Source organism: Dasypus novemcinctus, chromosome 3 (genome assembly GCF_030445035.2).
Source record: "Dasypus novemcinctus isolate mDasNov1 chromosome 3, mDasNov1.1.hap2, whole genome shotgun sequence".
Classification (NCBI taxonomy): domain Eukaryota; kingdom Metazoa; phylum Chordata; class Mammalia; order Cingulata; family Dasypodidae; genus Dasypus; species Dasypus novemcinctus.
Window position 1 is genome coordinate 49537336 of NC_080675.1, and position 23329 is coordinate 49560664.

The 23329-nt window shown below is 34.4% G+C and overlaps 1 protein-coding gene across 2 annotated transcripts in view; it reads right to left on the reverse strand.

Annotated features, from left to right (window-relative positions):
- Positions 1–23329, reverse strand: part of SLC38A6 (solute carrier family 38 member 6) — a 63776-nt gene that overhangs the window by 9051 nt on the left and 31396 nt on the right. For both annotated transcript variants that reach the window (XM_058293324.2, XM_058293325.2), the window contains exons 6-10: positions 12465–12543; positions 6019–6101; positions 5492–5550; positions 1418–1483; positions 1151–1204 (exon numbers count right to left, since the gene is read on the reverse strand). In XM_058293324.2, the coding sequence (XP_058149307.1) occupies positions 1151–1204; positions 1418–1483; positions 5492–5550; positions 6019–6101; positions 12465–12543 (341 nt within the window). The remainder of the gene's footprint in view (positions 1–1150; positions 1205–1417; positions 1484–5491; positions 5551–6018; positions 6102–12464; positions 12544–23329) is intronic.

Consider the following 23329-nt stretch of genomic DNA (forward strand, 5'->3'; position numbering starts at 1 on the left):
CTCTGCAAAATGGATGATGGTGACTTACTTTTTTTTCTGCTCCAAAAATTTTTTCCCCAAACTAACGCTAGGCTCTTAAGCAAAAGAAGTTCCAGATGACTGAAGACCTATCTTGGGACATAATGCCCAGACTCCTAAAATATCTAAGGGGGGCTAGGAGGAAGGAAGCTGTAGTATTTCCTGAGGCTGGATTAGGAGAATGAGTTTGATTCACAAATTCTGTTTCATATATTGCTCAATTTCCTGACATGTCAATTACCGTCTAGATCTTTAAGGCACACGGTGGCCTTTACTATGTAAAAGACGTGGTAACTGTGTGACTGGAGAGACATTTCTCATTTTAAAAATGGGGATAAAAAAGAAAAAAGCTGCACGGAGAAGTAATTACAGTAACATTCTACATTAATAGAGCTGTACATGCGTGGAGTGGATTCTAGCATCTGGGACCTACAAACCAACATTGCAGCAGAATCAAAAAGTGTAGATGAAAAACTTGCAGCAACAGGGAAGACTTTAAGCTCTTCTAGAATGGTAAAGCAGAGACCATTCAGATTACAGTTCTTGTCTCCTCTGCTGATGCACAGGGGTTCTTGCAGGCATTTTCAGTTAGTGGGCCAAGAAGTAGGGCCCTGAAAGAAGGCAAAGGGATTTGGTCTTCTAGTCCCCGCTCCAGGCATTATCAATTTCAATTATGGAATAATTAGCCTGAAGACAGATTGGCAGTGCTCAATCTTTCGGTCCAGTGATGAGGTTGTTTAGTTACAGAGCAAGGCTCTACTCAAAGGGGAGGAGTTTTTGATATAATTGACTATTTAGCTTTACAAGTCTAGAGAGCAACAGGAAGTCTGTATCCACAGAGCACCTTATTGGCCAGACCAGGCATTTGGTAAATCTGTTCTTTTAGGCAGTGGCCCATTTAAAACAGGCTCCATTTAAAGACATGCCAAGGGGGAAAAAAAAGGTGGCTGTTTCATAATGGGCCACCCTGTGTTAAATAATATTATTCTTCTGGTAGGCAACCTTATACTTAGCACTTTCATGAAAATTAATTAGTTACAGGTACAAAGACCTAAGAGACCATGTTACACAAATCTCTTAAAACTTGAAATGTGAAAAATCAACCCAAAGTATCTGTTAATAACTTACACACCTCTTTGGAGAAATGAAAGAGCTTTGGTTTACAATCATCTGTAACATTTGAAATCTGTTTAAGAGGATTGAGGGGAAAAAGAGAAACCAACAGTGATTAAAAGCCAGACTACATCAACAAAAATGGTGAATTTATTATTACTAGGCTTTCAAATTAAAGTATTTAAAAAGAATGCTCCAAAATGCAATATAACCATCAGTTTTCATTAATTACAGAAACATCATTATTAGTTTTAATTTTTTTCTTAAAGAAAATATAAGCTATTACCTGGAAGTATTCCTCTATGTAATTTAATGTCAGAGGACAAGGGATGGACCATTTTTTAATTATTACCTGTAAGAATAAGTTGAATCAACACTCAGATTATTTCTTACAGAATTTATGACAACAGACTGATTTCAGATATGTCATCTTTATTCCAAATAAATCTAATGCCATACCAAGTAAGAGGCTGACAGTATTCTCATGTCAACTTTCAAAACCCTAATAGCATCAAGGCTTAAAAAAAATTCAACTGCAAATGGGTACTGATGTTTTCACTGACAGTAGTACAAGATATGGTTATTTGTGAGTCTGGCATCTGGAGCAGATAGGTAAATATTAATAGTGTTTTGGAAAAGGCTGCAGGCCGAAATAAGTGAAGACCTTAAGCAAAGGGGAGCTCAGAGATTTCTAAGTGCTGCCTCCCTTACTTTCAGATTTGTACTATTTTATGACTGGAGAAAGCTAGCTAAGAATAAGAACACATAACTAGGAAACCCAGCTGGTAAAAAAACGAATAAAAGAAAAAAATTAAAAGAAACTCAGAGGAATGCTGTTTCCTGGAAATAATCAATGAAAACGATTCAGAATTTTACCCTTAATTGTAGCCATCCTGCTCCTAGGCCTAGAGGTGAGGCTGTGTCAACATGACCATCATTGCCTTTGTTGCAGGATACATCATTACTCTATAGCATTTGCTCCCGGCTGAAACTCATCATACAAAGGGGCAAGAGAGCATAAAGGAAGTGTTTATCCTCTGCAGGAGACCGATGAATAAACACTATTCCTATTCTATTTGGTATTTATCTAGTTTGGGATATTAACTAATTCACTCAAAATCTGATACAGTGATAAAGCAAATCTAAGGAAAACATATACTTTTAGGATTAAATCAATGTATAAACTAAAGAATTACTCTTAATTAAAACTCATAAAAAGAGAGTAAAAGTTATAAGGATAATTTGGGCAAGGTGCGCTGACATTTATTAAGTAAGTTTCAATACAAAATAAAACTAAGTTGTCAACTTACCAAGAAGAAAGAAAAAAAATTAAAGGCAATGATCTCACAATCTTTTTTTCTGATAGGTTTTCAAAAAACAAATGAGAAGGGGTGGGGAAAAAGCTAGAGAAGAGAGGCTGTTATGGGTCTCTCTCAGCCCTGCTCCAAATTCAGTTCCTCGTCATCTCCCTTACTGGTAATGGTGGTGGCAGCAACAGCCATTGAGCACTTACTGTGTACCAGGTACCTTGATAAGCTTTGCATGTGAGCTCCCTCATGTATTTTATCAGTTGTTCTTACTAGGACTTCAAATCAAAATACTTCAAAATAATACTTCAAAATGCAAATAATCATTACTTTTTCACTAATTAGGAAAAAAATTAATATTAGTCTCATTTCATATTAATACAAAATTCAGTTACTACCACTACTTTTTTCTGTACAGACCCAACCTTGACCCCAAGCCTACACGGTAGAATGGGGTGGAGGGAGATGACATCCTCTAGAGCAAAAATACAGAACAGAAATGGAAAGAGACCTAACAAGAAAAAGACTGAGTCCTTGGCTCAGGTGGAAGACAGAACAAGGTAAGAATATAACTCCAGGGGTTAGAAAGACAGAGAAAAAAAGAAAATTATGTATTAAAAATACTTATTCACTTCACAAAAGGCCCTACCTTCTTCTCTCTGCTCCAAGTCTTTCCCATCTTTCCAGGCTCAACTTAAGTTTTATTTCCTTTCAAAGTTTTCTTTACTCTAGCTCTCAGTGATTTCTCTCAACTCCTATGATTTTTATTGTGAAGCCCATAAATCAATACTTAATTATATCCTGCTTATATTGTTCTGTTTCTTTTTTTTCCCCCCTAATATGTTAATCTTATTTCTCTTCCCAGATTAAGAGATTCTAATATCTAGTGTTCAAGTTCACCTTCCACAACTCTATCATGCTACTCAGTAGAAGGAAAGCTTCTGACTAAAATTTATTTAAATAATTCTCTATTTTGATTTCTGACTAGAAAATATTACTTAGAATATTGATCTATACTCAGGACAGAACTTTTGGAAAGAATGGCAATGCATGTGTGTTCTAAACTGCATCTAAAAAAGTAACTTTACCAAAAAAGAGAAATTCATTTGCTTACTGTCACTCTGTGCTATTGCTAAACTAAAATTTATATTTAAAATTTTAGATATTTCAGAAAGGTCAAAAATTTATGTTGAAATCTTTTATGTAGAATAAGGATTTGGGAGAACAGAATGTAGGTTTAGATTTGCATTACTTAGAAGAGTATAATTTAAGAAAATAATAGATCTTGCGGTTTAAAAAAATGTAATATAAATGCTACACAGATTTACAAATATATATTGACAAAAACAGTCAATGAAAAAATTGGCATCCTTCAAAAAAATCTGGCTAATAGTTACATGTTTCTTTTTCCTAACCACTATGTGTTTCAAAATAAATAAATCAACTAACAAGAACTTTTTTTTTAAAAGTATACAGAGTACACTGTCTTCCTTGTAGACTAAAATTGTGCTTACAGGTAAAAATCTGAGTAGATGGTTTGCAAAACATTGTAATAAACGCAGAATAGGGTATTATTTCCATATGACTGCTACAGTAGAAATCTGCACTGAATTAAAGAGTATCTGCCATGACAGAAATGAATACTATGAAAACGACAGTAGACACCTCATTATTAATGCATTTTACGTGCTTTGAAACTATTGGCCATGAAAACGAAATTATTCCTACTTAAGCAAAACTTGCTTGGGTTGCCAATTATCTGAGGGGGGAAAATTCAATATTTTATCTATACTGAGTCTCTTTATTACTCAGGTATTTATTTGCATATGTAGGTTACTTCTAATGTAGATATTTCTTGATGATGAAAATCAGGTCATGATGAAAATATTTACTGTTTCCTACTTTAACATGGAGCCTAAAAAGTGTAGCCTCAACACAAGTCAGATAATGGGGGAAGGAAAGAAGAGGAAATGATTTTAATGTTGATAAATTCAATAAGTGACTAAATGCAAACACTGCTAAGTATTTTTAGTTTTAAGAACATTCATTAAAATATAAATATTTATGTACATTGAAAACAGGGTCACTCTTATATAACATTTGAATAATCTAAAGTTTAGTCTAAGATTGTTTGGACAGCTCTGAAATCTGGCTCTATAATATGGCTTAACTACTAATGTGCTGGTTTGCTCTTTTGTATGACATTTTTCAATATACTTCTCAATAACAAGAGAAAGTTTAATCAATCAAACTTATGAAAATGCCATGTGATATGTATATTCTTGGCAAGTTTAAAATGTTTAATCCTACTTAAGGTTTGACATTTGGATACTGACTATGAAATAAACTGCTATGCAAGGAGAAAACAGATTTTTCCCCCTGAAATTTCACACAAAGATCCTGTCTCTAAGATGTTAAAATCCATTTTAGGCAAATTAAAAAGAAATCAGAAATTCAAATTCTCTTTTTCCTTTATATTAAATTGCTTTGTAAACATCAAAATAAATTTTAACTTACCATCTGAAATATTTTTCCTGTTATAATAAAAATCAACTAATTTAAAAATAAGAAAAAATATACATTCCACGTGTGAAGCAAAATATTCTTTGCAGTAGTTCTTTTTATGAGGACTTATTACCTATGCTGAATAACTGAGACCAGGTAGAATTCTGCACTCCAGTTCTTACTAGCCTACCTCAATAGTTAAGAACCAGAAGCTCTGGTTTCATCAATGGAACAGAGTTTAAATATTAAGATGGTTAGTATTGAATTGATTTTACAGATCAGAAAGAGCCAGAGCTTTATGTCTGTGTATTCTTACATGCACACACATACTCACACACACACCTGTACAAAATAAATGTTGCTCTATCTAAACCTCTTTAAAATAGACACAATGAAGGAAATAATTTTGTGAAACAAATTTAATAACACCTTGAAATAAAATGGGATACCCTTCTCAACACAAATCAGAGTTAAAAGAAAAAAGGACATTCACACCATGAGTCTGATTTTATTGAGGAGATAAGCAATGTACTATATTTTTAACTTACCACAAGAGCAAAGAACACCATAAAGAAAAATGATAAACTACTTGTGTAGCCAAGAAAGCCTGTAAAATAACAGTAAAATAAAAAGCAATTTATAAGGAAAGTGATCCTTAACGTACAGCTAAAACTATACATCTTGGGCATGTTTTCTATTACAGTGCTTGGTATCTGGGGCTTAGGCTCAGAATAACAACATTCCAACTATCTGTCACAGATCATTTATGTAGCTCTGTAGAGCAGAATTGGAACTGGCTTACCACTAATGGTACACTGTAAGGAAAAGCTGCTCTTTAATGTTCTGCTGTAAAGATTTTATTTTAGTGGGGCAGACAAAACACTACTACAAACCAAGTAACAGGCTAATGAGGCAGAGCTGAAGGCTGAACAACCTAAAATAAGGCCAAGTTTAAAAGTATTCACAATTACCACTCTTCTGCGAACAATGCAGTACTGTAAAATTAAAAGCTCCTTAATATTATTTTCTGTCTCTCTTTTTTTAAACAAATAGGTCTTCTTCTAAAAAGACTTACCTATTTTGGGAAGAAGGGCAAGAGGGAACACAATGCCAGCACAAATGATAATCATTAGTGTTTGTCCATCGAGATACCAAGACCTATCAAGGAAAAAAACGCTCTATTTTTGGTACAGCACTCCAGTGTTTGTTATTACACACACACAAGTTACAACCACCCATTAGGAAATGCCTACTCCCTTTTGTTAAAATATATTCTTGTGAGATCCTATTATTCTTATTAATGAATTTACACTTAAGAAATATATCAAAACCTTGAGATGTCATTTTTTAAACATTTAGTAAATACTTAAAAATAAGATAACAGTTAATGTTGGTAAAGAGTAGTAAGGTGTGCACAAAATATGTGGGAGTATAAACTGTATGAATTGTCTTTCTGGAAAACAATCTGGCAGTAGATATTGAGAGCCTTGAAATATTTATATCTTGTAACACTTAGACTATTAGAAATAAGGAAACAATCAGCAAAAAGAACAAAGGTTTTTGTAAAAAAATATTTACTGAAAATATTTAAAATAATGAAAATTGGAAGCAATGTAAATATCTACGACCATGACAATTTTAAAATAAATTATGGGGAAGCGGACTTTGCCCAGTGGATAGGGTGTCCGTCTACCACATGGGAGGTCTTAGGTTCAAACCCCGGTCCTCCTTGACCCATGTGGAGCTGGCCCATGCGCAGTGCTGATGCACTCAAGGAGTGCCCTGCCACGCAGGGGTGCCTCCCCTCATAGGGGAGCCCCACGCGCAAGGAGTGCGCCCCGTAAGGAGATCCGCCCAGTGCAAAAGAGAATGCAGCCTGCCCAAGAATGGCGCCGCACACATGGAGAGCTGACACAACAAGATGACACAACAACAACAAAAGAAACACAGATTCCCATGCCGCAGACAACAACAGAAGAGGACAAAAGAACACACAGCAAATGGACACAGAGAACAGACAACTGGGGTGGCGGGGGAGGGGGGCGGGGAGAGAAAGAAATAAATCTTAAAAAAAATAAATAAATAAAATAAATTATGGGACAATCATAAAAAATAACGTTTTACAGGTATACCAATATATGACTATTCAATATACATTATATATACATATGCATATTTTACACACATATATGTATACATACATATAGCATGATCCCAATTTTGAGGAAACAATGTATATACATTTAAAATTGCAAGGAACCAATGCATATTGAGAGACACTATCTCTGGGTAGAATGAGGGCTAATTAATCTTTTTACAGTTTTCTGTACTTTTCAAAATTTTCAGGAATGGGCAAAATTACCAGAAAAATATTAAAATTTTCATATGAAGACATTAGAATATTGAGTGAAAAAAAGTAGGCTAAAAGTGTGATGCTTTATTTGATGGTAAAAAAAAAATTGGACACATAGAAAAAAGTCAGAAGGATATGCTCAAAATACTAAAAGTGAATTTTTCTATGTGATAGCAATATAAGAAATTTTAATTTTCTTCTTATTTGCATATAGTTTCAATTTTTTCAATACAAAATACATGTGTAAACATTTTAAAAAGTTAATTACCCAAGACTTTAATAGATTAGTATATAAAGAGCAATTTGTAAGCAATTAAAACTAGTAATTACACACTGAAAAAAAATCCAATTTCTGGTGCTAATTAAAGAAATAAATAATGAGGCCATTTTCAAACACTGAACTGTAGAAATTATTAAAAAATAATAAGGATGTGGCATAACTGATAATTGGTCCATCATACAGTGCTAGTGGTATTGTCAATTAGTATTATCTTCCGGAAAAACACTTTGATAATACCTAGCAAGAGCAATAAACACATTGTCGTAATTTACTTTAAGAAAATAATCTAAAATATGAAAAATGCTATGTGCATGAAACTGTTGAATACAATATTATTATACTATTAAGAAGCTGTTTTCAACAATAGAAAATACTCAGGTCAATAAGAACATATTCGATGGAATGTTATGCAGCTCTTTAAGAAGACAAATCTAGTAAAATGGGAAATGTTAAGTACGAAATATATGATTATTAACTAAATAAGAAAGGCTGATGGAAAAAAACTGAAAGGAAATCAAAATAATAAAAGTGATTAAATTGGAGATGGTATTATGTGTAATTTTTCTTTTCTGAACTTTGTCATGTAGTTGTAATATTTTTATATGGAAATACACACTCACGTACAATAATAACAAAGTAAAATTCATGCTAAAATGGAAGCTGGGAGCATCAAAGACCAACAGGGATTATGTTTGTGATAATGCACCCTCTTTCACTGCCTACCAGGTAGCCAAAGACTCCCACTAACATGGTAACTTAAGAAAGGGTTTTCCTCTATATGGGTTTCAGTCCTGGTATGCAGGAGGCTCTAAGAGAATACAAATATTAAAAATACAAAATGATCCTCAACATGTTGATCTTCTAGTCACTCTTGAATAAGTATCAAAATGGAAACTTCAAAATATCCCTTACTGAGGAACTCCTGGCAACTAAATTTCTAAAGCTGGCAAAAAGCCCAGGACTCTACGCCTGAAATTTCCTTCCTTCAGGGACCCAATATCAGACCCAGACAGTAGTGCCAGGAGAAAAAAGGAGCATCAAAGCAGATTCCATCTGTTAGTTCTGCTGTCCCTGCTGTCATGAAGGTCGAGTTGGGCAAAAGCGAGCATGCCAATCCCCAGGACCAAAGACTTTTTCCCTTGTATAAGAATGAAGGGAGGAGCAGATATAGTTCAGTGGTTGACTGCCTACTTCCCATATATGAGCGCCTGGGATTAATCCCTGGGGAGGGAGGGAGGGAGGAAGAAGGGAAGGATCATCCATAGTCCATGGAAGACACAAGCACTAACTGTGTGGATCTGAAAATAACTTCACCTCTTCCCAGCAGTAACTCAGAATTACAGAGTCATGGGATGTTAGAGCCTTTTAGAGATCATCTAAGCTTCATTTTCATATGTCCATAAAGTAAGCAAGAGGATGATGTTGATCTTAGTGACAGTAGCAATGGAAATACTCTCTACTCTTGAATAGTTACCCTGAGTTTATGCTGCTTTTCAGATACTGGCTCATTTATTTCAAGATTGTACTTTACACTCTCCTCTTCATAGAACTGAACTTTTAAATTCCTAATATAAAAAGAACTTTATTGTAAAATATAATTTCTACATCTCTGTCTTGGCTATTAATTTATGTTAATAAAGCCAATTATAAATACGGTGCTTTTTCTTACCATTCATCAACAACGAATACAATATAGTAATGCACAATAAAGTTAGTTTAGCTTTCATATGCATGTCACAGTCAACTGAATTGCATATGGCAATGGATATTTTTGAAAGAACAGAAATAATTATCCTTACAAAATAAAGCCTCAGACTGAGAAATACAAATCAGTAAAAAGAAATCTCAAAAAACATATATTAAATTTCTTTTATAAATCAAGATTTTGGAAGAATGTGCTAACTAAATATTTTCCTAAGGAGGAGGGAAGGGTAAGAATTATCTAACAGAACTCCTGTTTTCCTATTGGGATCTAAATATACAGTCTCTTTAAGACCAAAGAATTAGAGTAAAAAGTTTTATACTTCCTAGAAAACTTGTTTGATCTGTGGATTTAATCTTATATGATACAAATGCTCCAAGTATGAATATAGAGTATAAATTCTTAAGCTGTATTGCAACTGTGAATGCTTTGGCATGCAGATGTTTTTTTCCATATTTTAATGAAAACCAGATTTATTTATAAATTGCTTTAATTTCATTCTCGAATGGAATGGGACAAGAGTATCATATGTTCTGAATTAGGATCTTACTCACATCCCATATCAATTATGTAACTCAAATTCAAGACAACTTAATTGTGTCAATCATATTCCCCTGACAAGATCATTAAATGTTAACAGAGAGCTTCCAACTTTTAACAGACATAGATTTAAAAAATATAAGTTATTCTATGAAAACTACAGATGCATCATAAACATTTGGTATTTAAGTATTATAGCATCAGACTTCTAATAGTAACGTTTTGAAATCAGAATATTATGAACACAAAGCTTCTTTCTCATAATATCTTTATAAAGGTTTGTATTTTACAAAGGTACATCAAATCACACAGGTAAACCCAGAAAATAAGCGCACCTGAAAGATCTTAACTGCATTTTATTATAAATTAAACCTTGGAATAAAAGGGTATCAATATCATATTGATCTCATAGATGAAATACTGCTATATAATTCTATCCGTATAGTTAAGGCAATGACCACAGAATATGTTTCTTAATTATTTTACAGCATTAAGCTTTAAAGATGGATAATTTATATACTTCTAATTAATTAAAGTTGTTAAAAAGATATGCAATTTTAAAACAACAGACAATGCAAAGTGCCATGGCATTTTGAAGGATACAATTCTAAAAATTCTTTTCTGGCATATAAAAATATTTTAATTAATTTTCTACTAATGTGAGTGAGACAGGAGTTAATTTCATTCTTGTTTTTAAAACAAACCCAGCGAAAAAAGAACACCCAATGATGTAAATGGTGATTGAATTAAAATGAAACCATGGTAAAAATATCATTCTTAGAGAAAGAAGACCTATGTTTCAATACCAGTTCTGCCACATACTACGTTAATTATCTAAAATTTTATATGCATTTATACCCATTTCTTTCATAAAGACATAAGACCAAAAAATAAACTGTAAATAGAAATGTAATTTCAAGCCCAAGAAAAAGGAAAACATATCTGATAACTATTAGGATTAAGAAAATGTATGTAATGATACATTTCTAAAAATTGACCTTGAGCTTCCTGGTAGTAAGAGCAAAATGGGAAGCATCATCTGTACTATTAGGTTTTTATTACCAGAATTTCTTAATTCTCCACATTTACATTTTGCTATCAGCTTATAAAAGTATGTATATGTACAATATCTTACAAGTTCATCCCAAAATCATTGTTAGGAAGGCACTATTGGTAGCCCCATTACCAGATAAAGAAACCTAAGACTCAAAGCTATACATGGCTTAAGCGAGTTTCCTAAGGTTACTGAATACAAAATGGATAGAACGTGGGTTTCTGGACTTTTAGACAAGCATTCTTTATTCTACCTTGTATGGCCTTGAGTTCTTCAGGGGAAATAAAACTTCTCTTAGCCCTAAATTATAAAAGAAATTTCTCACATGGAGTTTGAATAATAAGAGGTTGTCATCAACATTTTTACAGCAAACACCAAAATGAATTTCATATAGCTATATCTTGCAGCAATTATTAAACTAAAAGCATAAAATTAAAATGCAACTAGATAAAGTTCTAGATAAAACATGGTAGTTGTAAGCATCAAATGTGACCATGGATGTGGAAACCTTGTAAAATGGAAAATACTATACTGAGGTACAATATCTTCTGATGAAGAAAAATCATTAAGGACTTGTGCCTATCTTCTTCCCACCAGATTTTCTAGATGATTCCTGTTCAGATCTAAAATACACCATACTTTCCTTACAAATATGTCTCTGCAGTGGCCTAAGTAGAATTCTTAAATGGAAGCCAAGTTGTAAAAGCTAAAAACTAAATTTTGAAATCTTGGCCTACATTCTAGAACACGTTCAAATATTGGAGAAAAACAACCAAATATTTAAATCTAAAAGCCTGCCGGGTTTTGTGTTGTGGTTTTAAAACTATGCGAAATGATAACTTGATGACAATTGAAAGGATTTATTTTATCTTTTTAAGATCATTTTTCTCAAAATTTCTTGTTCTACATAGCAAAAGAAGCAAATCAATTTGTTCTTTTTTTTCCCACCATGAAAAGAGAGTTCAATGGTCTTTAGGACTCAGTTTTTTTAGATAAGGAAAGAAAAAGGATATATAATGTAGTTTAGTATTGTTTATAATATTGTTAAGGAAACAAATTAAACAATTAAGTTCCTGCAAATAACTTTATTTTTATTATCGTGCCTTATAATAGGAATCCCATACTAGTATCTCACACTAGTAACAGCCAGATTCTTTATCATGATTTCTTGTCAAGTGACATCAGTATTATCCACTCCCCTCCTTTGTTTAAGACCTTTACTCTTGGTAATTTCAGCCCTTCCCCATTCCCTGGCCCAGTCTTCCATACCCCAGAGATTACCCCTTTACTCTCCTCCAAAACTTATCGCAAACTCCTCTTACTCACTCTTGTCCCCCATTCCCAACCCAGCACAGAGCAAGGATTTTATCAGTTGTTTCTGATGGTTCACAGCACAGTGCTTTGTACACAATGGATAATCAATAAATGGCTGCGAGTGTTTCTTTCTCTATTACTATACTATGTCTTGCCTCAAACTCCCGATTTGTAGGTATCTTGAGGCAGGGGCTATGTTTGTTTTATTTTGCACTGGAGTTCAATAAATATTTATTGAGTTAATAAATGAATGGACATTGTGAAATAATTTTTCTTACCCACTGTAGTCTCCAGTTAAAAATTCTGAAATAGCAGCAGGAAGCTCTGTTTTAATAATTAGAAGATATGATGACATAGCTGCAAAAAGAATAAAAAGAGTTCTATGATTTTTAACCATTTAAAGAATACCTATCTACCCAAGGAACACATATGCCCATTAGGGCTAAGGGAACATATGGGAAATTAACTCATAATACACATTCTCAAAGATAAAATTTACCAGGAATGGAGGCAAATACCTTTGCAGAGAAGGTAATTTCACTGGTAAATTCATTAAGTATCCTTTGTTTACATTTCAAGTCCAAAGCAAACTATGTAGGTAACAGAAAGCGTCTTGAATATAGGCTATTTTTAAATGAAATTTTGTTTGACGTTTTTCAAAAACTTTCTTATATGGTTATTATCTCTGTCCAAGGCAGCAGAGGTTAGTTTAGCAAATGATATAGAAGTTTATTAAGTATCATTAACAACTTTATTTGTTCTAGCTCACTAGAGACAGATTCCCCCTCCAAAATCTTTCTTCTCTCTATTCTCCCCACCTACATACACACATTATAAACATGCTATTATAAGACAAAAACAGAAGCCATAATGAATTATATTTAAAATTGCCCTCTAAAATAGATTGGAAAAGATTCAATGGAAAACACTAAGCATATTAAAGAGACAAAACTTGCAGCTTTTATTCCATTTTCTTAACAAGGCTCATATGTACTATTCAAAAGAACCTTCCTAGCACTTTTTCTGACAGGATCCAAGAAATAATGAGCTCTTATAGTCACAGCTTTTTAATAATGATTCATTTTCAAAGTAGCTATGAAAAAAACAAATTTTATAAACCTTCTGTCATATACTAGGAAATGTTTTAATATGGTTTCAGAATACAGAACACATTTATGTGTAAATACGTGAATTTAAACTTGGATGCTTAACTATAAAGAAATCCAGATGATTTGGAAACAGAACTTTAGTTTTACAAAGTAAAAATCTCTCTCCCCTCAGAGATGAACTATAAAAAAAATAAAAGTCAACACGAAAATGTCCATGAAGAATAAAATGTATTCTCCGTGTGCATATTAGTTTTATTACTTATTTGTATTTCAGGAAACATTTCACGTTTTCCTTGGACCTACAAAAACTAAGAACACAACTGAATGCCAAGTTTGAAGGGCAAACATCCAGAGAAAAATTGATTGAGTGTTTCAAATAGTTTAAGAAAAAGAATATATATTTCTCAACCAACTTATCTGGAAGTAGCTGAACTTCTCCATGATTATTATTGTGCTGTTGTGATCACTTAACCCTGGCGGAAAAAAGGATGTCCCTCGCAGTCCTTAACTCCTTCCTAAGGAAGATTCTTAAAGCGAGCTTTAATAGTTTGCTTATATTCTAGGCAGAGTTAAAGCTTTTACAAAAGGAAATCAAGTTACACGTTCTTGAGTTTTACGCAAACCATGAGTTAAATTTATTTCTGAAGTTTAAAATGCTTTAAAAAATAATTAGTTTTATGTATGTTAAAATATAACAATGTAACAAATAGCAAATCAGCATTTTATTTTGTGATTTCAAAAGAGCTTTAAAAATATTGGTTATACAAATAATATCATAGAATATATCACTGAAATTGTATCAAGGACCGTGGGGAAGGATTACAGTTTGTATGTAAAAATTTGTATGAAGATAAATAGTACCCCATACATACTCATAATTTTTTTTAGTAACATAAACATGTACCTATGGGAGAGTAAAATTTAGACCAATTAAATAAAGAAATAATCACTTCTCCATAATGGGGAAAATATATACACATACACACACACACACACACACACATATATACACTTCAGTTTATGGCTTTATTATTTCTTCTTTCCCAGAAGTACAGCTGCTGACTAAAACCCATGGGAACATTTTGCAAATTCTCTTTTAGTTATGGGCATTACAATTGTTTGTACCTGAAAAGGTGTTCAATATTGTTCATATTCTCATAAGGAAAATACTATTAATTTGACATGGAACAGAAGGAGAGTTTAAACTAACTTCCTCTACTCAAGAATTTGGAGTCTTTGTTTATAATATTTTATTCCAAAGAACTATATACATATGGTGTGATGATGAGTATCATGAATTAAATTTTCTGAAACTGGCCTAGAGCTACTTAACTATATTTTACAAGGGAGGGCGACCGGGGAAAGAGAGAGGCAAAAGTATCTTGACAACAAGGAATGCAGACTTCCTAAACAATGTAATTTATTATCTGCCCATCAGCCTTTCTTGCTTGGATTAATCCAACACCACATGCATTTCTAAAGTTTCAGGCATTTATCTCTTTCAGTAATTTTCTATTATTTCTTTTGGATCTTTTGTTGTAAAAAGCTTCAATGAATATGAGATCATATTTCTCTCTAATATACAATCTGTCATTCTTCCCAGAATTCTATTAGCCCCCGGCTAATCATTTGATCACTTTCATCCTCTGTTGTAGTCTTAGCTCTTTGTCTTTCAAATAGGAATCCTATTTCATTAGATTCCAGTCTGGATAATCATGTATATTTCAAGAAATATGCACTCACCAAACATATGTTTCTCACTCAAAAAAAGACTTTAGCATACAAGATACAAATATAATATAACATGCAAAATATTGCTTCCTTCCTAGAAAATGTTGGCAAATGTTTAAGAGATACAAAAATATGGAGCTCACTTTGGAGGAAAGACACCACTTACTAAGCAAGTAAAACAGAAGAAGATACTACCCTATTCACTGTCTAAATTATTTTTCTTAATCACAAGTAAACTTAATTCAGGGATTAGAATCTTCACATATTATATAATACAGAGAGGAAACAAAATCACCAATTATACATTAGGGTAGGAAATGCATTTTAGACTGATTCACATAAAAAAAACAATCAGCTCAGTAAAATAAACCTGAAATTTATAAAGATATAATATAAATAGGTAAAGTTCATCTATCCATAATTTTTATCCAAAAAAAAAGTTCACAAGACCAAATATCTTCCTGCCATACCTTTTGTTTCATGTCTTCCATTAATGGCACAAGGAAGTGTTTACTTATCTTATAGACAGGCCATAAGTAAGAATTTGTAAATGATTTCTGTTGACATCAATACATAGCATAGCGCCTAATATAAGACGCACCATGTTGTACTCTAAATTAATAGCTATAACAGGGTCATCCATAAGAGCCAGGGTTATAGTTAAGTGGTTCTGGCTTCCCCTCCACCAAAGTCAAAATTAGTGCTAGAAGATATACCTTGATGAAAGATATTCAGCCACTACAAATCATTTAGTTTCACCACATGAACTAAATAGGTATTCCTTTAGCCTTCATTTTATTTTATTTTTTAAAGATTTATTTCTCCTCCCCCTTCGTTATTTGAGCTTGCTGTCTGCTCTCTGTCTGCTCCTCTTTTCTTTTCTTTTTTTAGGAGGCACTGGGAACTGAACCCAGGACTTCCCATGTGGGAGGAAGGTGCCCAATTGCTTGAGCCACATCCACTCCCTGCTTGTTGTGTGTCTTGTTGCATCATCTTGTCATGTAAGCTCACTGTCTTGCTCATCTTCTTAGGAGTCACCGGAAACTGAACCCAGGACCTCCCATGTGGTAGGCAGGGGACCAATTGCTTGAGCCATATTCACTCCCTGCCTTCATTTTAAACATAACTAATAGACCTCATTCAATGGAAACTATCCTTGGAAAGGAATATAAAAACTCTTGTCAACAGAAGTTGAAATTATTCTTTAAAAACACATGTATACTTGAACTTGGTCACTGTATTTAATGTGGTTATATAAGTGAATATCCTTATTCTTAGGAAAGAAACAAGGAACTGTTAAGTGATAAAGGAGTATGATGTACACAATCCACTCTTAAAGGTTTAGAAGATAGATGATTAGATAGATAGATGACAGATGGATGATTGGTAGGTAGATGGAATGATATAACAGACAACTGTGGCAAAATACTAAGAGTTGGTAAATGTGGGTATCTGGGTAGGGGAAGTTCTCTGTATTATTTTTGTATTATGTTTGCAACAATCCTTTAAGTTTGAAATAATTTCAAATTTAAAACTTAAAAAAAAAAAACAATCATGTAGAGAAGCACCTGTCATTAAGAAATGACTAAAATAAATGGTAAAATTTGATTAGGAAATAGCATATGGTAAGATATTAATGATGGCTGAACCTAATCGTAAAGAGAAACACATGAGTTGAGAGCCTGGGGCTTGAAGGGAGAGTTGCTATAAACAGAAAAGGAGAAAGGGCCCTGGAAGAAGAACCATAAGAATAACTAACATTTTGTTCTTTGGGACACCTACTATATGGTCGACAGTATTCTAAGTGATTTACAAGTATTCCCTCATTTAATCTTCACAACCAACCTATTTAATAAATATTATTTACTTTTATAGGTGAAGAAAGGGGGGCACAAACAAGTAACTTGCTCAAAACTACATAGCTAATGGACCTGGGTTCAATCCTGAAGCCTCCTGGTAAAAAATAAGGCATACCTCTGTGGTGAGCCAGCGTCCACGCGGCAAGCTAGTGCCTGTGCAGTGAGCCAAGTGCCCACATGGTGAGTCAGTGCCTGTGCAGCAAGCCAAGTGCCCATGTGGTGAGCCAATGCCCGCATGCTGACCCACACAGTGAGCCAGTGCCCATGCAGCCAGCCAAGCGCCCACACCGTAAGCCAGTGCCTGTGTGGGTTGGTAAGCCAGTGCCCACATGGTGAGCCAAGGGCTCACACAGCAAGCCATGCAGCAACATGATGACACAACAAAAAGAGACAACAGGGAGAGTCAAGGTGAGACACAACAGAAACCAGGAACTGAGGTGGCACAAATGACAGGGAACCTCTCTTCACATAGGAGGCCCCCAGGACTGAATCCTGATGAATCCGAGAGGAGAAAATGAAGACAAGACAAAAAGAGAAACAGTAGATCACACAGAGAATGGACACAGACAGCAAAAACAGCAGGGTGGAGGGGAGAGAGGAGAAAAACAAACAAAAACTACATAGCTAATGATGAAAACAGGCAATCTGGCTTGAGAAACTTGCATTACTACTATGTTATGGAAAAGTGTAGAAGCAAAGTGAAGAAGAAATCAACCAAGGGAAAGAAAAATAAGAACAGCCAATTAAGAGGGCCATTCCCAAATATTGTTGTTTTTCTTTTTCTTCAGCATTTGGGTTGAAAGAGAATATAGAATCTCTGTAATACAGAACATTAGTTAGAAGCTTTAAAAACACTTATAATTTTCATTTCACCTTGATATGTACTTTCATTTTAGTTTTGTAGCTGGTTTCGTGGAGTGATTAGTCCAAGAGTCCCTGGAACTGAGGACTTTCAGAAAAGGACTCCACTGCATCAAAATGCTGATTGTCCTTCTAAAGAGAAAGTCTCCTATTCTCACATCTCTGAGATATTAACACTGAACTCTAAAAAGTAAACACAAAAACCAATCCCTCTTCCCACAAACCCTGTATTCTTACGGAAAATCTTTTCCCAGCACTCTGAAAATGGCTTCCAATTTGTCATTGTTAAACAGGCATACAGCTTTAAAAAATAAAAAAAAAGACAAGGGGTATAATTAGAGGTTGGGCCTAAGAAATCATTAGTTTACAAAGGTAATTATCCTTTGTTCAACACTTCAAAATACAGGTCTGAAGATAGGATTACTTACAGCTTTTTTAGAAACAGAAGTAGGTTTTCAGTACTTTGGAGAAGTTCAGCAATTTCTTTAAGGATTAGTCAGCCAGTCCTAAATAAACAGATGTACTATGGGAGGAAATAATAAGTTGCCTTTCAGTCTAAGAAAGCTTCAAGTTTATTTCTAACATGTTTTTAGTCATGATAGCAACTGGTTTTACTCTATTCACTGTGTTCTATTAACCTGGTGTTTCCACTAAGAGTTCAAAGGCCACCCAAATTTAGTCCCACTCAAAATAGTACATGACACAAATAATCTTTTAAAAAAGGACTTTTTAAAAACCCTTCAAACAATATATGCTCACAAACTGAAATCAAAATACATGGGGAGAAATGTTCTCTCCAGAACCCTAAGAAAATACATATCTTTATTTTAACATTTATCAAATTCTTAGAATTGAGTGAAAAGTCTAAATGACCAAATATATTTACTATTTTGAAAATCCTATAATTAAACTTCAGTAGAAATTATTATTAAGAAATACATGTTCAAACTTTTAATGACATGTTACTAGTAAATTTTGCCAAAATATTTGAGAAAAAGTTTCTCCTTCCAAATATTCTCTACTCCTATTTTAAGGCAGTACTTTCTAGAATTTTTGGACAATACAGTCAAGGCTGAAAAACAAAACAAAAAAAGCCTGCAGCTTTTCTAGAGGAGCTGATCAGCAGATGGCGCTGTAATAGCACACTCAATCACAGTTTCCCCAGAAGACACTACAAACTAGTACAAAGTATAAAACACTTTTTCTTACAAAAAAAGTACAGGAAGAAAATCAACTGAAATGGTTTCTAACTTATATATTAAATCATGAATTTGACAAATACAGAGAATTTGAGATTGTTAGAGTGTTCAACCTTATAGGATTTAGAAAGTGCTGCCTGAATACATAAAAAAGGTCCAGGGTTTCTCTTTATTTTTTATTTATTTCTCTCCCCTTCCTTGCCCTCCCCCCCACCCCGGGCCCAGTTGTCTGTTCTCTGTGTCCATTCGCTGTGTGTTCTTCTGTGTCTGCTTATATTTTTGTCAACGGCACTGGGAATCTATGTCTCTCTTTTATTGCATCATCTTGCTGTGTCAGCTCTCCGTGTGGGCGGCTCCACTCCTGGGCAGGCTGCACTTTTTATACGGTTTCTCTTTAAAACTTAAGACTCCCAAATTGAGATAGTAATCCAGGCTGCTAGAGTGAAGTTTGTGAGATTTGTACCAGGCCTAAAAATTCTAGAAATTTCAAGAGGTTTCAGTAAGACTGCTAATGTTCAGGGTTCTCTTTCATAATATGCAGCAGTGTTTAAATCTTTAATCTCTTTTAAAGAGCTAGAGCTTTAAGAACTAGGAAAGAACATGCTATCCACAGAAGCACTTCATATTTTATAAGTGCAAAGTAAGAGTTTCACATAATCCAAGGAGCCATTCGCTTACATATTTTGGGCTGGGCAATATATAAAACCAGAAATACATCAATTAACATCACTTTTATCACGTGCATGTAAGAGTTAGAACTTTCTCTGGCTTGTCTAAGACGACGATTTGGGGTTTAGTGATAGTCTAGTCTACTGAGTGGTCTATCTCAGGAGTTCAAATTAATGAGAAACTAAACTACTTAACTTGATCTTTAGTAAAGAATGACGTAATGCAACAGAACTCCGTGGAAATCACCTATACTTTTCTACTACAGTTCTTCATTCCTTTACAATAACCCATGAAAATTCCAATTCTGTAACCAGGATTCTCTTGCTTGTAAAAGACATTAAATAGTAAACTTCCAGATGTCTCTTTTTTGACTTTGTGTCCTAGTGATAATGACCCTTGGGAAATACTGCTCCAGCTCCTGATGAAAGGGGCAGTTGAAGGTTGTCTCTGGCTCTAGCCTATTTCAGGTGCCAAAATTTTGGCTTCACTAGTGTTGGGGGGAGATCAGGAATTGCTTTTAAGTAGTATTGTACTATATGGCTATTTCCAAAGGAAAAAGTTTCTGTAACCTTAGAGTAAGGGCTTTAAATTTAATGAGTCACATTTTCTATTCTAAAGTTTAAAGATTATTCAAAGCCAGATATTTCCAATCAATTTGCTAGGCTACACTAGTGCCCTTTGACTAATTTTTGGTGTCTGATTGAGTAAAAAATATTTTCTGTGAAGTTTTGATAGAAGTTATTTCCAAGAGAAAATACATGCTCAGTTATATATCCTGTGGTCTTCTCATCCCAGTCAACCAGCTTTCTTTTTCCTCATAGAGGAGTATCAAGCCAGAACACTGGCTTTTCCCTCTGTTTCTTTTTGCTGCTGCTTCTTCTTTTTTTATTAGAGAAGTTGAAGGTTAGAAAAACCATGCATAAAATATAAAGTTCCTGTATACCACCCATTATTAACATCTTGCACTGGTGTTGTACAATTGCTACAACTGATGAAAGAACATTTATATAATTTTACTATTAACTATAGTCCATGGTTTATATTAGGGTTCACTGTTCAAGACAGATCCATATTACTGTTCTTCTTTTAAAAAAATGTGTTCTAGATATATATAACTGAAAATATTCCCTTTCAACCATATTCAAATATATAACTGAGTGCTGCTGTTAATTACATTGACATTGTGTACATTTTTGGTTAGACTTATTACTAGATATTTGATTCTTTTGTTATTTTAAGTGGAGTTTTCTTGATTGTTAATTATTACTGTATAGAAACATTACTGATTTTTGTGTGATCTTGTACCCAGCCACTATGCTGAATTTGCTTGTTGGTTCTACTAGCTTTGTTATGGATTTTTCAGGATTTTCTGTATATAGGATCATGTCATCTACAAATAGGGGAAGTTTCACTTCTTTTTCAATTTGGACATCTTTGATTTCTTTCTCTTTTCCCATCACCCATAATAGAAAATATGTACAATTTAAACACTAACTCCCCATTCTCTACCCCCAACTCAGCCCTGGTAACCTATATTCTAGTTTCTGATTCTATGAATTTGCTTATTCTACTTATTTCCTATCAGTGAGATTATACAATATTTTTCCTCTTGTGTCCAGCTTATTTCAGTCAACATGATGTTCTCACGGTTCATCCATGTTGTCACATGCATCAGAATGTCTTTCATTTTTATGGCTGAATAATATTCCATTGCATGTAAATACCACATTTTATTTATCCATTTATTGGCTGATGGATAGCTGGGTTGCTTGCACCTTTTGGAATTTGCAAATAATGCCACTATAAACATCGGTGCACAGATATCTGTTCAGGTCTCTGCTTTCAATTCTTTGGGGTAGATGCCTAGAAGTGAGATTACCAGGTCGTATGTTAGGAAAGTCCATTCTTAACTTTCTGAAAAACCACCAAACTGTCTTCCACAGTGGCTGTACCATTTTACATTCCCAACAGCAATGAATGAGTTTTTCTATTTCTCTACATCTTCTCCAACACTTGTAATTTTCTGAGTTTTTAATAGTAGGCGTTGAGTGGGTGTGAAATGGTATGTCATTGTGGTTTTGATGTGCATTTCCCTAATGGTTAATGTGCTTTTTGACCATTCTTATATCTTCTTTGGAGAAATGTAAAGTCCTTTGTTCACTTATTAATTGGGTTATCTTTTTGTTGGTAAGTTGTAGGTTTAAATAAAATATATATGTATATATATATATTCTGGATATTAAACTCTTATCGGATATGTGGTTTCCAAATATGTTCTCCCCTTGTGTAAGCTGTCTTTTTACTTGATGATAAAGTCCTTTGATGCACAAAGTTTTAAGTCTGATGAGGTTCCATTTATCTGTATTTTCTTTTGTTGCTTGTGCTTTGAGTTTAAAATCTAAGGAACCACTGCCTAACACAAGATCCTGAAGATGCTTCCCTATATTTACTATAGTTCTGGTATTTATATTTAGGTCTTTGATCCATTTTGAGTTGATTTTTGTATATTGTGCAAGGTAGTGGTATACTTTCCTTCCTTTGCATATGCACCATCTGTTGAACAAGACTATTGTTTCCCAAATGAGCTGATTTGGCACCCCTGTAAAAAATCAGTTGACTATAAAAGTGACAGTTGATTTCTAACGCTCAAGTCAATCTTTTGGTCTGTATGTCTGTCCTTGTTCCAGTACCATGCTATTTTGATTATCGCAGCAGTTTGGTATTATTTATGAATTCCAAAAATAGATATTGGATACAAAAATAGATATGTTTGTAAACTGGTCTGTTCCTCTGGGCATATGACTGTATTAACCTCAAAGGTTTCACTTTTACTTGATTAAATTATGATCACAGCTTTGGATGGGCCATGTCCAACCAAACTACACAGCAGAGGAGTTATCTGGAGTTTTGAGTTGGAGACATAGGAAATAAATACACAGGAGAAGAATACCAAGGAATAGAGACAGCTCCATAGACATGGCAGAGGCCCGAGGAAGAGAGTGAGCCTGATAGTCTACAGCAGACCTTGTGGAGAGAACAGAACAGCAGAGCCCAGAGAGAAACATCCTGGGAGAGACAAGACTTATCCCAGTTTACGCTGATATCAGAAGAAGCTGGGACTATGGAGCCTTAAGAGAAAAGGGAGGCTGAACCCTTGCAGATGTCTGCAGCCATCTTGCTCCAACACATGGCAACAGACTTTGGTGAGGGAAGTAACTTACCCTTTATGGCCTGGTAACTGTAAGCTTCTACCCCAAATAAATACCCTTTATAAAAGCCATTAGATTTCTGGTATTTTGCATCAGTACCTGTGGGAGGAGGGGCACCCGGCTTGCCTCAGTGGCAAACAGTGCAGCAAGAGGTGACACTGCCTCTACCCACTGGGCCTAGACAAGGTGACCACGCCTGACTAGGCCTTTGCTGCTAACGGCTAGCCAGCACCGCCCTCCCCCTTCCTATCTCCCGCCTAGCCCAGCTCTCACTTCCCCTCCCCCCTCCCTTAAACCTAATCTCTTAGTACACTGTTTGCCCAGCAACAGCTTCAGCCTATCAAGAGTTAGCACATACTCTACTGGCCAATCACTAGCCCAATGCCAGAACATTGCCTTATATGGAAACAGCATTTGCCCTAGCCAATCAGAACCCGCCACACCACTCCCCAATCCTATAAATCTGCATCCCCCTCCGCAATAGACCAGACTTGTGCCATCAGCCT